This window comes from Calonectris borealis, chromosome 1, assembly GCF_964195595.1.
Source record: "Calonectris borealis chromosome 1, bCalBor7.hap1.2, whole genome shotgun sequence".
NCBI lineage: Eukaryota > Metazoa > Chordata > Aves > Procellariiformes > Procellariidae > Calonectris > Calonectris borealis.
The window spans coordinates 102,890,763-102,906,140 of record NC_134312.1 but is presented as its reverse complement, the minus strand read 5'-3'; the positions used below and the strand labels follow the sequence as shown (position 1 = coordinate 102,906,140).

The 15,378-nt window shown below is 50.4% G+C and overlaps 1 protein-coding gene across 1 annotated transcript; it reads left to right on the top strand.

The window, feature by feature from the left end:
* The first annotated feature begins 4,413 nt into the window (after positions 1-4,413).
* ADPRH (ADP-ribosylarginine hydrolase) lies at positions 4,414-15,276 on the top strand. Its single transcript, XM_075169993.1, is given in 5 exon segments — positions 4,414-4,713; positions 4,715-4,842; positions 5,801-6,147; positions 12,611-12,971; positions 13,728-15,276. Coding segments are annotated over 5 exon segments (1,509 nt in total). The 5' UTR covers positions 4,414-4,428; the 3' UTR covers positions 14,116-15,276.
* Positions 15,277-15,378: the final 102 nt, after the last annotated feature.

The following is a 15,378-nucleotide window of genomic DNA, read 5'->3' as shown; positions in this document are numbered from 1 at the left end:
CTCAGATCCGCTACTCGAGCCAAATCCCAGGTCCACAGGAGCCGGCCGGGATTGCTTCACTGACGTCCCCAGGCTTGAAAGCAGGACTCGCAGCCTGTTGGGGAGGTCCCTGTCCCTACACACTCCCGTTTACCAACGAGCCAACTATAAACCTAATGGAGGGGCAGCAAAGATGAATTTGCAGTTCCTTTTGCTAGATGTGGACGTGGAAGAGGTGATCACAGCCCTCAGCTCACCCAGGAGACGTTCCCTGTGTCACTGACCTTGCTGGTTGTCCCAAATCGGCATTGCAGTGTCTCTCTCAGTGGCAAAGCAATTATCCTGCGTATCTTCTACCCTGCAGAATTGCGGTTATTTGAAACAGACTGGGTGTGGGGTTTTTGTATTTTTTTAATTTTTCTTTTTACATCTGTGTTAAAGAGGGCTTTCGGAAGCATCCTGAGGAGAGTGGCAGGTGCCACAATGCACAGATCACACTAATTTTCCACTGTTTCCCTTTTGCCCTGGGCAGCGAGCCAGATCCTCTCTTGGACAGTTTGTGGAAGGACGCAAGACTGAACAGAAAGAGGCAGGTACTTCTGCAGCGAAGTCTGGCTTCTCGATTAAGAGGCCGAAGTCCAGTATTCCCTGAAACCAAGTTGGTCACCCAGAGGCACCTCCTCTGCTGCCATCTCCAAAACTCGCTTCAGCCAAGCCCTTCAAAACGTCTCTCACTATTCCCCAAATATGCCCACGCATGATCCCATGTCCAGGCAAAACCATCTTTGTAACTGGCTTCCCCCGGGCACAGGCTGTGTTTGCAGCTGTCGTGGTTTAACCCCAGCCGGCAACTAAACCCCACCCAGCCGCTCGCTCACTCCCCCCCGGTGGGATGGGGGAGAGAATCGGAAGAGTAAAAATGAGAAAACTTGTGGGTTGAGATAAAGACAGTTTAATAGGTAAAGCAAAAGCCGCGCGCGCAAGCAAAGCAAAACAAGGAATTCATTCGCTGCTTCCCATGGGCAGGCTGGTGTTCAGTCATCCCCAGGAAAGCAGGGCTCCATCACACGTAATGGTTACTTGGGAAGACAAACGCCATCACTCCGAATGTCCCCCCCTTCCTTTTTCTTCCCCCAGCTTTATACGCTGAGCATGACGTCATATGGTGTGGGATATCCCTTTGGTCAGTTGGGGTCAGCTGTCCCGGCTGTGTCCCCTCCCAACTTCTTGTGCACCCCCAGCCTGCTCGCTGGTGGGGTGGTGAGAGGAGCAGAAGAGGCCTTGACTCTGTGCAAGCACTGCTCAGCAATAATGAAAACATCCCTCTATTATCAACACTGTTTCCAGCACAAATCCAAAACACAGCCCCATACTAGCTACTATGAAGAAAATTAACTCTATCCCAGCCAAACCAGCACAGCAGCCAAGGCTCTCGCCTTCTTTTTCAGCTGTGCTTCCCTGGACAGGATGGAGGGAGGCGAGGGCCCCCCACATCGTTACCATGGGAAGTCAGGCAACAAGTGAGTGTCAGCACCCCACTAGGGTTAGTTGGAGAAACCAAGGCAGAAAGTGCTGCTGCTGGATGCCCATCCCCTGCTGCAAACATCCAGCCAGAGCAAGCGCAGCAGCCCCGAGCTCCTGCAGCAGCGAGCGTTTCCTTCCCACGTGCATGCGGGGCCATGCATCGCTGCCTCAACAGCAATCGCTGCCCGGGCTCCCCACAGCGAGCCGGCCAGGTCCTGAGCAGACCTCACGTGGCATTTGCTGCCCCTGCTTTGAATGCCCCTGTTACAGCATATTATTACTTACTGGCCAGTGACAAAGACAGACCTGCACCTGGGGACTGAGAATTAGGGTAAGCCCAGAAATATTCCCCACTCAAAAAAATGCCTGCTGTCATTACAGAGAAAAAAGCACTATTAAAAGAATGAGAGACTCTTAAGAGGTTGGCACTGGTCCAAACCGAACATGCTTGAGGGCTCCAGAAGATCCTTTGGAAAGTCACCTTTGAACCCAGGGGGCAAAGAGAAGATGAATAGGAGAGGTGAAAAATGAGAATTCCTGATGTTCCCTTGCAGCCCCATTTCGGGGCAGCTGTAGGATGTAGAACAGGGGCGCTGCCGTGTTTAAGAGGGTGCACCGTGCATTTTTAATGTTCACCTTCTTCCAGCTCTTGGCCTGAAGGCCTCATGTAGTTCTGAGGAAACGTCCCACGGGGTCTAAACCAGTACGTAGCTCCAGCGCTGCAATGCTACCCTTCACAGCCCCTCCGAATAGGAGCCCTCAACCCTGGGCTCATCTAGAACGGCACATTTTTTTTAGTCAGAAAGAATTTCCCTTTTTTTCCAGATGAATATGAAGGAAAATTCTGACTCTAAGCAAGTGCTAACCACAGTGTCCAACACATGGCAGGGGCATGTCAGCAAGCTGCTCCAAGGTGGTACTTTCCAGAAGGCATATCCTGGTCATTGGTCCACCGCAGCCTAAATTTTCATTAAAAAAAAATACAACAAAAACCCCAGAAAGGTGCAACATGGTGAGTCTTTAACTCTTTGCATGGCTCAACACCAGAAGGCCGTCCTCGCCAAGGGGGAGCGGTCGTGCCCACCTCCCTGTGCCATGGGGTGAGTCAGGGAAACGCTGCCCTGCACCATCTCAGAGCTGGAGGCGCTCCCTGATGGAGAGCGCCCTCCTTGCCCACCTCATGAGCATCCTGTGGGACTCGCGCAAGGAGATCCCTTTGGGATCAATGTACGCATTCGAGCCTGAAAACTGCCACCCTCCCCGCCCCACGTTTGCAGGCTCCTGCTGATGGTTCCTGCTGCTGGCTCATCGCCCACCATCTGCCAGGGAGGAGCCTTCGACGTTTTTCTGTGACACATCTCCGATGTCACTTAACTCCAATGCGTGTCTTGGTTTTGGTTTTTAGGAAGCTGAAAGAGCTCAGGAACCAGGAAACAATGATGAGAGCCAAAGATCTCAGTGCCGCAGGCATTTTATGCTGATGCAGAGGCGTTCACCCATTTTCCTGTCCCTTTGGAGAACTCTGCAACTTTCCTCTCCGCTCCTCTGCCCTTTGGGCTGCAGCAGAAGCTCTTCCTCACAGATAGCCAGCCAAAAGCGGGAGGGGTTTTCCCTCTCGCAGGCCCAAACTTTAGGAGAGAAAAACCCTGCTTTGCTTTTAAGTGCTGCGCCAACCTGAGTAAATTCAGAGCCATTCTATATAAAACAGAACGAAGCAGAGAGGCAGAAAAGGTCAGCAGGCACTGCTGGCGGTGCCAAGACACCGGCAGCTTCTTTTCCCACTTCCTTTTCTGTTACTATTTGCTCTACCAGATGCTTCTCAAACTCCACGTTTGCAGCAGGGTGCAGAGGAGCAGTATGTCTGAATGGGCACTGCGCACCGAACTGCCGCAGCCGCCGTGGCGGACGCTCCTGCGCAGCCCTGCGCTCTCAGCTACCTGAAATCCCCCAGGGCCCCGCTCCAGCCCCCCGCTCTCACTTGCCCCCAAATTCCCCAGGGACTCTGCTCTGACCCAGCGCTACATTCATGATTGCCCTGAAATCCCCCAGGGCTGCAGCTCAAAAACTACCACCGCTTTCTCTCATAGGCACGGGGGGATTTTTTTTTCCCTTCGTGTAAGAGGTGCTGGTACCTTCTGGAGTGAACCGGGGCTCTGGAGATCTGGTGTGTGGCACGTCAAGTGACCGCCGGTCGGTAAAAAGGTTTGGCCTCCACAAAACACAGCCTGAGCCATGCTCAATCCTGTTTTTTGCTCCTACTTTCTGCCACTGTCTCTTCCCTGCCCATTACTAGATGCCCTCAGCCACCTAACCACCACCACCGTTAAAAATAAAGGATAAAGCAAGGCAACGGCCTCATCAAGCGCCTCGAGACGCAATGTAAAGCAGCACCACTGGACGTAGCAAAGACTAGCCCTGGTTTGGAGGAGGCTGGGGTCACCCTGGGGCTGAGCTGGGCCATGCTGGGGACCGTGGGGAGAGCAGTCCCCCGAAACACCAGGGGATGGGGCAGGCACAGGACTCCCGGTAGCAGCTGGAGGCTCCGCTCAGGCTGCAGTGAATGGATGCTGAAAAAGGCTGGGGAAAGAGATACCAAGGCTGGAAAAGCATGGGCGCACGCCCCCCCAGGTCTCCCCCGGCACAGCCCCTGAGCGGGGCCCACAGACCGCCCGTGCCCCCACGCACAGGAGGTGGCTGCCCCCGGCTGGGACTCAGCCAGGAGGACGGGGGCTGCTCATGAAACCAGTGAACAGTTTCAATAGAAAAAGCAGGGGAAAGGCTGAAAGCGCCTTTCATTTTTACTTTTTTTTTTTTAAAATGAAACATTTCATTTCCATGCGGTGACTTCATTTCCCTGTGGCAGCTTCGTTTCCGAGTTGACTGTTGTGCCTCTGAAGGCGCGTCAGGAAAGAGACAATCCCGAAAATGAAAGAAAACGCCGCTCTCGTTCCCCAGCTCCCGGCCCTGCGGCCGGGAACCAAACCCTCCGCCTGCGCCGGGGACGGCGCGGCCCTGACAAGGCGGCAGCGAGCCTGGGCGCGGAGGAGAGCCGGAGCCCGCCGAGGGACGTGCCGGGCTCCTCTGGGAGCGACACCCCCGGGCCCGGCGGCGGCAGGGGCTCCGCCGGCGCCGGCTGGGAAGGAGGGGCCTCGTCCGCCGCCGGGCCGGTCGCGCCGCCCCGGGAGGCCGCGGAGGGGGAGGGCCGGGCGGAGGCGCCTCGGGCAGGCACCGGCCGCCGAGGCCTGCGGACGCCCCGCCGCGCCGGATGTTCCCGGGGAGCCGCCTGCCGCTCCCGAGGGCGGGCAGGCCCCGCCGGGCCCTGCTCGCAGAGCTGGCTGCGTAAGTACCCGCCGGGGCCGGCAAGAGGCCGCCTGCCCCCGGCTCGGCCGGCGCTGCCGTCCTTCCCTGCCTCCGCTTCTCCCGAGCGAAAGGGCCTCGCCGTGAGGCGCAGCAAACCCTGGAGGAGGAGCGTGGGGGGGAGGCATGGCTGGCAGTACCCGCTGGGACAGCCAGCTCTGCCTGTACCAGCGCCCGCTGTTGCAGCCGGCCTGTGGAGCGAGGCCAGGCATTGCCCAGAGCCCTGTGCCTATCGCCTCTGCCAGGCCCTGCTCAGACGGACGAGCTCTGCCTCGTTATCCCCAGGGTAGGAAAGCCGCTGGGAGCTCATCTGACCTCCTTGCTCCTGTTGTGGGCTGCACTCAAAAAAGTGGTGAACATGGGTATGGTCACAAAAGCCGCACACGTTCCTGCAGTGCCGCCGCTGCTTTTTGGTCTTTGACCTGGCTACAACACGCAGCATTGCGCCAAGAGAGGTTTAGATTGGACATTAGGAGAAATTTCTTTACTGAAAGAGCGGTCAAGTCTTGGAACAGGCTGCCCAGGGAAGTGGTGGAGTCACCGACCCTGGAGGTATTTAAAAGACGTGTAGATGAGGCACTTAGGGACATGGTGTAGTGGGCATGGTGTGTTGGGTTGACGGTTGGACACGATGATCTTAGAGGTCTTTTCCAACCTTTATGATTCTGTGATTCTATGATCATCCTGGGCTGCTGCCGCTGCCCCGGGAGGATGTGGCCGGCCACCCTTGGCCCAGGGCTGGGCTGCCCGGGAGCTGCCACACACTTACTGGTGGTTGCATGCGGCCGGAGGCCTGCAGGGAAGCACATGCTTTGAAGGAATATATCCTCTGATACATTGGTGGTAGGATGGGAATCCAGCCTGCTGGAGCTTAGCAGTAGAGGCTCGTACTGAACTGGGAAAGATTTTATTTTCGATTTCCCTCTCTTTTTTTTCATAGTGTTTTCTGCATTGAAGCAGTCCTGGGGCAAAAATTGTGTCCTAAGGCGATGGAAAACTATGTGGCGTCGATGGTGCTGGGCGCAGTTGGTGACACACTGGGCTATTACAACGGGAAGTGGGAGTTCCTGCAGAGTGGCCCAGCCATCCACAAGGAGCTGGCGGAGATGGGAGGACTCAGCAACCTCAGCATCCAAGGTTGGAAAGTCAGCGATGATACAGTGATGCACTTGGCCACGGCCGAAGCTCTGGTAGCTGCCGGGAAAAACCCAAGTTTAGAGCATCTCTATTCCCTGATTGCAAAGAACTACAAGGAGTGCATGAATGACATGAAGGACAGAGCTCCAGGTAACCCCTCTATAAATGCTGTCTGGGCAGGGCTGTCCTCTCGCTAACATCTCTCCCTTTCCTGCAGCTTGGAGCTGAGGCTGGCTCTGGCTCTGCTTTTGGCTGTTTATAGCGTTAATCATATTTCATGTAAAGGCAAAAGTTTTCCACACTCAGTACCTGTTTCAGGATGAATTAAAGAGAATAGAATAAGGCAAGCTGAAGTGGTTTGGGCTTCTCTGAACTAGATGAAAAAGATACTGTTTTGCCCACATTTATAAAACATTCTTACAGGCGTGTTTGAGGCCTGGCCTTGAACTCAGGGGAAGGATGCTGGCTTTTGTGCTGGGGATGTGTCTTTTCCTAAACTCAATGGATGAAAAATACAAATTCAACCATGTATAGTGTTGTATAATAACACAGATGCTGTGTTAGGGAGATGCTGTGTTAAAGCAACACATTTAAGCAGAGAATTAATATGGAACTTCTTGTAATAAATGCAATGAATTACACATAAAATACATTTAAAGGTACAAAGATCCTTGCTTGGAATAATTAAATTTATTAAACCCAAAGTCTACTTTTGGCTAGCTCTGCATGTCTAATTTCTGTGCCAGGACAGTCAGGCCACAACTGCCTTTTCTGAACCCTGTACTTCCATCATCTCTCTTCTCTCTGCATAGACAAAATGGCGCCGAGTTTGGGTCACAGGCAGCAGGGACTGGGAGCGTGTGGCAGTATTCAGGAAGGGCGCCTTGACAGGCTGCAGTAGCCAAACCATATGCAACATATTCCCGTAGTTCCTAGTTCACCAGGCCTGCTGACCCAACTCTTCCCCGAGGATCCCATCTCTCTCTGTGCTAATGGCCCTGCCTCTTCTGGGTGCTTGAATTAAACTTAAATTGGAGCTACTGAGGCTGGGCCTCTAATTTGACTGGAGCAGGCAGCGTGAAGTATCCAGGAAACACTCAAATTCAGCAATCACGTGCAAAGTTTATACATCGAAAAGAAATTGCCTAGACATGCCTATTTGGAGCGGCCAGAAAATATCCAGAATGCTCTGGCTTGACATTAAATATGAGAAAGGCCAAATCCTGCATTGCTGTCTTAGGGTCGCTGAACAGAAGTGTTGCAGAGCTGTGCGTTTCCAAGGTTGGAAACTCGAGCAGGAATTTATTCTGCTTACCTTTTCACAGTGACCTCCTACCCTTGTGTAAAGAACTAAACTATCAGTATTCTTTAATGCAGATAGTCTCAGTTGTTGGAGTAGCCTAATTAATAGAATATTTAGGAAGGGGTAACAATGCTTGCCAGGATGGCAGGAGTTGGCAGGTTAAACTTCCGAGAGACTCACTGCTGTTTTGGCAAAGGAGCATCTTGTAGTTCCCCCAGCTGATGAGGTCTGCCAAGGTGGACTAACCACAGCTGGCAGTGAGACAGCACCTGGAAGCTATTTTTGCTTCCGATATCTATGCTTGGTGACTAAAACCTGAGATGAAAAGGAGAAGAACCTAAAATTTAAATGTTAGTAATTAATGGCTAAGGATAATAGCACACCAGCTGCAGTCCTTCTGTGAGTAACTGAGCTGCAATATGCCCAAAAGCAGTTCCCATTTGGAAGTGAAGGATTTTAAAGTAAATTTGCTATGGACACTAATCGGAGTGACAAGGAAAGGTCAGGTTATCTAGCTAAACAAAGAAATGCAACTTCTTTAGTGGGTCCATGGGCAGCTAACCTCGTAAAATTTTGGGGGAAGAGGGGAAAGTAACATTGGAAAAAATGGAAGTCTGTTGGGAGTGTTCTTGCAACAGTGTTCTGGAGTGCTCCTGCTGCAGCCACAGGAAAGGTGCTCAGCTCTGAGAGCTTAAATCCTGACACTTAACAGTTTAATGCCCACTGACGTACTACCAAAGGGAATACCTAATCCATATCCTGAAAAGCTGTCTGCAGTCTGGAGTCTTCATCCCGTATTGATAAATCCTAATGCTAGAAGTTGCATGTCAATAACTTCTTTCGGCAGTTCAGAGTAGATGGATTTTAACTGAGAACATAACCCAAGGTGATGCTCTTCTGGCCAAAGTAAGTGCTCACGGGGGAACTGCAGCCCTCAAGGCTGAGAATGGAAAGTTGCCCCAAGAGAGAAGAGATTCCCCAGAACAGTGGGGGAAAGTCACATTGCTCGCCCACGCAAGGGAGTCCAGACCTGAAAACCAAAACTTGCAGTAACAAAGGGATTCCCACAACATTATGAGTCACCAGACAGCGACAGCAGGGTCCCTCAAGTATGCAGCCCCAGGAGAGAACTCACTGTCATAATTCAGTGGCATTATTGAATACATCCATTATTGCTCTTTGTGATGTGCCACAGCCCCAGATTCATTGTTCTTTGCAGATAACGAAGCCAGTGAATTAAGTGGCACAAGCATGGCCGTATTTCTTTTTTCATGGTACAACTATACCTGCCTTTGCAGCTCTCCAGGAAACTTTCTGCTTCAAAACTGTTGCCTGTCACTCAGTGTCTTTCGGTCCAAGTCCTCTCGCTGTGGAATCATTTACAACTATGTGGTTGTTTTAATTCACCTTTTTAACATGTATTGACAGATCCCAAACAACTGTTACTGTCTGTGCTCATGAAGAGTCTATATAATTTGAATGGAAGCCTATTCCGCACATAGTGTCCAGTTGTACTTGAAACTTTTTCAGGTTGGCGTTCTTCACACACTGCTTTTTGCTTGTATTTCTTCTTTTCTTAGACCAGTACTCTCCTCAGGTTACTTCTAGTTTCTTTGTTAGTACAAAGGATTCCTAACCAGGCTTTGGTGGATTTCCAAAACAGAATTTCCTGATTCAAAAAATCCTACAGCATTTTTTTTCCTAAATCTGTTTTTAAAAAAAAGGCCTGACAACGTGATTTCAGCTTAGTCTTCCTAAATCAGCTTTCAAATGTTTTAATATTTTAACTGTTTAAAAGCATGAGGATAATACTTGTAATACTTCATAAATCACAAGAGTCTTAGCTGTTGTATACTGCTTTGTTTTACACAATTTTTTTCATTTGCAGGTTATCACTAGTCATCTCCAAAGGTAATACACACAGGTTTAAAGCTGCAAGTAAATTGTTATTGCAAAATAACTGGTCTTTCCTTACAGGTTAAACCTTGCCATCTTCCTCATTTTCTTTTGACTACAGTTAATGCAAGAACAATCTCACTTTTTATCAAGGACTGAGTTGCCTGCTTTCAACTTGCCCACACATGTCCTGAAGAAATGTCTTTCTCACAGTTCCAGCAAGATTACAGAGTTTGTTTTGCTTTTGTTATACAGATTGTGATTTTCAGCTACCCTAGTCCCTTTGCTCTCTCCCTTTCCCCTTGTCTTCCTGGCAGAAGGTCTGTTTTACCAGGAACATACAAATAGGGTCGGCACAGCTTTTTAAAAACGTGGCTTTGTTTGACAGGTTCTTTTTAATGTCCTCTTATAGGTCGTAAGTGCAATGCTTAGTATAGTTAGATATTTGAAAAAATGCCTCAATTTTCTGTTAATCATCATAAAGTTGGAAATTATATTGATCTCCCTCTTAACGGTTTTGATACATAGCAGCCAGCACTGAATTAATAAACTACATGAGAAGCAGATTTAGAGGCCCGAACACGTTCCCACTTTGAGACATAACAAAAACAAACTCTCGGCAGTTCAGTTAGAGGTTGCTGGCGATCAGTCCCCGCAGAGCCCGGTGCTACCCACACCAAACGCTCTGCCTACTGCTTCTTCCAGCAGAGAAACACGGCCCCCGCAATTGTAAATCACTGGGAAGAAGGATGTGTAAGGAACATCTGGACTGTTCCAGGGGTTGGCTGGCCGTGTGGCACTGCGAAACCAGCAGGTCTCTACTGGGAAGGGTGTGACGGTGGCGTCGTGCGAGAGGCTGGTGTGCCGGCACAGCGGGCATGGATGAGGCTGGTGAAATAGCAGGTCTGCCGGGGTCGTGCTGTGGGGAATTCACGAGAGCTGAAGTGGCCTGACTGGTTGTGGGCTGCCCTGGTCGGCAACCTGTTTTTTACTATGAGAGAGACTTGCATAGGCCGTTTCCATTCTCAAAGTTGATTTCAGTTGACAGGCTTGCGGGGTGAATAGCCCAACAGCCACAGGACTAGCTGCTTTTTCAGTTTGAGACAACCGTTCACGGGGAGCTGGTCCACCTGTTCACACTGCACAGAGGGCTGTATCCTGCACTGATCTACTAAGCCTACGACTTACGTCTAATATCTGACATCTAATAGGCTAAAGACACAGACCAGAACTATAAAACGATCCACGTGACCTTATTCCTGACAGCAGCCAGCCATTATTTATTTTTAGCACATGTCCAGAAGTCAATCTTAAAGCTGTGCTTGGATGTGGAGGTATTTTGGTTACAAGGGTGCTGTAAATACTGTGTGCAGGTAAAACAGACTGCCATGTACCAAATCCTACTGCCAAGCGTATACATGAAAGTGCAGATGTGAACAGCTCTGCAGAGTACTTAGTTTGGTACCTAGCTGTGATTAGCAAGCTCCCAGATCATGCTGATCAAATTGCACCAAATTGACTGAATTGTAGAGTCGTGAAGTTTCTAGACCAGGCTCCTTCCTTGCTACTCTGTTCTACTTAGTTTGACTGTCAAAGTAACAGAGCACCTGCAGGTGTATCGGCTACCTGTTCTGGTTAGGCAGCAAAGTATAGGAGCAACGGTCTAATTTTGGGTGCGTGAGCATGTCAACTGCTGCTGTTACCGTATGCGTCTGAGAGAGGACTAGGCACGCTGTGGTTAGGAGACTAGTCTTTTGAGTCTACTTTTGCCATTGTCCAACACCTTAACACTTAAATGAAGCTGCTTGAAACCTGCCCTTGATTTACCTTTCTGCTGGAAAAGAAGTATTTAAGATTTGGCCAGAAGAGAAGACTAGGAGAAAAAGGCAAGGTAGAAGAGAATCAAAGATAATTTAATGTTTCAAACCTGTTTCCTCTTCCTTGCACATGAGCATTTGGGCTTAGCTCTCAAAACGTGTTTCACGGTCTTGGCTGGGGAAGCTGGCTGGGCTCTGAAATTTGGATGTGTTTGTGCAGATGGCTTTATCCTATGAATGTGCTGGACTAAGGAGTTTCTGAAGAAGCAGCATTGGAAGAAGCAGAGCCATTTCTTTAAAAAGTAAATAGCAGAACTATGAAAGAGATGGAGGTGGGCAAGGAGGAGTTACGGTGTGGCTTCGACCAAAAGAGAGGCAAAATGGGACTAGGGTGTCAGCTCGGAGCAGGAGAAAACTGAGGAAGAGGGACAAAGTATGTACAGTCCTGAATAGCGTGGAGCATGACAAGTCGTTATTTCTTGTAATGTAAGAACTGGAGGGGAATTTAAGGAAATTGTCAAATGTCAGTTTAAAACAAAAGGAAATGTTCTGCATAACAAAATCGTGGCTCTGATTACCATGGGATGTTAAAGGAGTCTGAAGGCATGCATGGGTTCAAGCTAAGGAGACCAGTTCATGCTGGCTAGGTCCACTGGGGGTTATTGAACACAGCATTTTGGATCCATCTTCTGACTCAAGCAGGCTGTGCTCCTCTGTCTGCTGGAAGCCAGGTGGGTCTTCTTGGTGAAAACATTGTACTTGCCTCATTTTTTCTAGTCTTTCTGTAGTTACCTGTTAGTGGCTGTGTTTGGAGACGAGCTAGTGGGCTGGACAAACCTTTGGTCTGACCTAGTACAGTTGCTCTTCAGCTTATTGAAGAGGAGTTCAGTAGAGCCAGTTATGCAGACCATGTTGTGGTGAGGGAGATACTACATTCATCGCTTTCTGACAACTTAAACTGCAGCAAGGGAGATGTGGAAAACATTTCATATCAGCGAGGCAATGGGAAAGATTCCTGGGGAGCATGTGGGGTCACTGTCTTTAAAGGGTTCTGTAAAGAGGCTAAATAACTGTCAGGAAAAAAACACAGAGGTACTTAGGCATGCCTTGGATCAGGGATCGATGTGATCTGATGGCCCTCCAAACCTCCTTTAGATTTATATATGTCTATTTAGATATCTAGAGATATGTGTACATAATATACCTAATATATATAGTATATATGTTTTATAGATAAGTTATTTGTTTTATAGATAAGTTATTAAATACATAACATTAAATATAAATATAAACAATGTAAATTACATAAATCAGCAGTGGAATGTTTTTTACTCCCCTGGACTTTTAAATTATTTTCACAAACAGGAATTATCAGGCCTGCTTGGGAATATGCAGGATGCACTGGCAATTTAAGGCAAGAAACGTATGTGAGCAGACAACTGATGTTTTTACAGGGAAGCCTGAATCCCTCACAGAGAGTAATGCTTCCTTCCCTGCTACGCTGCCTGTCTTCCCTCGGTTCCTGAGCTATGTGACCCTGTCGCCTACTGATGGGTGTTTCTGTTTCTTTCTTTCCTTTCCTTTTGCTCCTGTCCAGGTACCATGTGTAAGGAAAACGCACTGAAGCTGGATCCGGGGCAGCCGGATGGCTGGAGGATGCCGTTCAGCCCCTGGGCGGGAGGCTGCGGGGCCGCCATGCGCTCCATGTGCATCGGGCTGCGTTTCCGCCACCCCGCTGAGCTGGACACGCTGGTGCAAGTCAGCATCGAGAGCGGCCGAATGACTCACCACCATCCCACCGGCTACCTGGGGTCCCTGGCTTCGGCCCTTTTCACGGCTTTCGCGGTGAACAGCGTGCCCCCCTCGGCCTGGGGGAAGAGGCTGCTGGAGGTGCTGCCGCGGGCGAAAGCCTACGTGCGGGACACCGGCTTCTTTGTGGAGGAGAACATGGGGCAATGGTGAGCTGCGCTCCCAGCACCGGGTTTTGTTAAAATTAAACCTCACGTACGAGAGGGCGAGCTCTGTTTATACTTAAGCTTCAGTAATCACATTATGGTAAACTAGAGCAGCACGTGCCTGCCGTGGGATCAAATCGATTCAGAAAGTCTCTGAAGTCGCCCAGGGGAAAAATACCTCTAACTTACTTTAAAAAAAAAAAAAGTGAGATTGTGTTTGGGTTGTGTAGTTGTGACATTTTTTGGATCCAGTATGAGGTAGCTAGACTTGTCATCTCAAGCAACCGTGATCTGATGAAAGATGGGAAGCAAGGCTGGGGAATGGCACCAGGCTTAGGGCTGAGCTCAGTTTGAAAGTCATAACCAAATCTGGCTGCAGGTTCAGTGTGGCTCTGTGCGCAGGGGCACCCGCACGGTCAGGGGTGGAGGTACTCTGAATCTGGGAGGATGACTCAGTTCTCGCTCTGAGCCTTTGAATCCTGTGCAGCGCGACAGCAGCAGGTGCTGGGCTGCCTTCTCCCATGTGGCTGGAGGGAGGGGAAGTCTAACTCACTGAAACACGTCCTTGTGCCTCTTACTGTAAATCATGCCCCTAGTTTGACAAACGGGGGACACCTACCATTTTCCCGCGCCATCGCTCCAGGCTCTTGACGTGGCATGTTTTCAGCTGGCGCCCAGAGCGCCTGTGGGGACCTCAGGTAAATGCTTCTGCCGTGGGACGTCTCTGACAGCCCCTCCATCTTGTCTCCTGTTTTGCAGGCATTACTTTGAAGAGCAATGGGAAAAATACCTGGCAGAGAGAGGCATATCAGACGGGGTCTCGCCGCCCACCTTCCCCCCCAAGTACGGCGTGGAAGAGAGAGACTCGTTCTACGCCTCCCTCAGCTACGACGGCTGGGGGGGCAGCAGCGGGCACGACGCCCCCATGATCGCTTACGACGCACTGCTGGGCGCAGGGGACTCCTGGGCAGAGCTGGCTCACCGGGCTTTCTTCCACGGGGGCGACAGTGACTCCACCGCCACCATTGCGGCCTGCTGGTGGGGGGCCATGCACGGCTTCCGGGGGGTCAGCGCCTCCCTCTACGCCCAGCTGGAGTACAGGGACCGCCTGGAGCAGGTGGCCAAGGACTTGTACCGCATCGCCTAGGCGGGGGGCGGCAGGGCCCCCCAGGGGCGCGCTCACCCCACCTGCCGCCCCTCGCTCACTCAAGGTTTTGCAAACTCGGTTTGCAAACCTGCTGGATTAGAGCACGTGAGCGTAAGCCAGAGCCAGGCCCGCTTTTTCTGTTTGCGTGTGTTGGCTTCAGCAGGGAGGCCATTTTGGAGCTAGCAGCTTGGGGCTTGTGGGCAGTGGGCGGGGGAAAGCAGTTACAAGGGGGTTTGATGGGAGCACGCAACGGTGCGTCTCTCCCTTGAGCGGCCGAGCCCTGAGACATCCCTCCTTGTCAGCATGGCGGCTCACAGCGTCTGGTCCTCAAGGGGAGCAGGAGCACCCGCTGCAGCGTTGCTAGCGATGCTGCAGCAGCAGGACAGGCAGCAAAACCCACACAAGCTGCCCCAAAACAGGGTCCTGCCCATACGAGCATGCCAGAGGGGATCAGGGACGCACGCCTGGCCGCAGGGAGCGTACATGGGCTGGCAGAGATGCCTCCTGGCAAACCCATGATGGCTAGCCCACGTTCGCCGCCCTGTACTGCTGATGGGGAGTGCCGGGGACACCACTTGCCCTCTAGTACTGAGCATGTGTAAAGCCAAAACCTTTGCTCCCTAGGTACAGCCCAAGACAACCTGCCCCGGGGTGGGGGGGCAAAGAGCCAGTTGTGTCCAGGGACAATGGAGTTTTCTCATACAATTATTTTAGCAGAGGCTATTTTTTTGTTTTAAATGAATGTGGGAAAAAACCCAAACCCAACCTGACAGCTGCAGCAGCAGTGCATTTTGCACAGTTTCATAGCACTTTTGCTATACGGGTAAGAATGTATCACACTACTTCCCTAATTGAGTTAATGGGGGAGTTCAAGACTACTGACCAAACCCTTATTTAAGGTGAAAGTGGGTCATGAGAATTAAAAGGTTGCATTTTGCATCAACTTAAGCAGCTGCTGTAATGAACTATATTCTTCTGCTTACATCAAAGTTATTAAAGATTATTTGCTTAACATTTGCTATGGATAATTCTATTAAAAAAATGTTTTTTCTTCAAATCCAAACTATGACACAGCAAAGTACTTACTTACTATTTTCAGAGCAATTTCAAAAATGGTGTATCCCACTCAATAAATAGACCTGACATGCCCTGTTAAATGTTATATTCTATTATGGGATGAATTAAGGGATGGGAGGGAGAAGTATGAAGAGCCAGAGGGTGCAAGGTGTCTGCAAGCTCCAGTCTGCAAGAGAGAGGAGATGC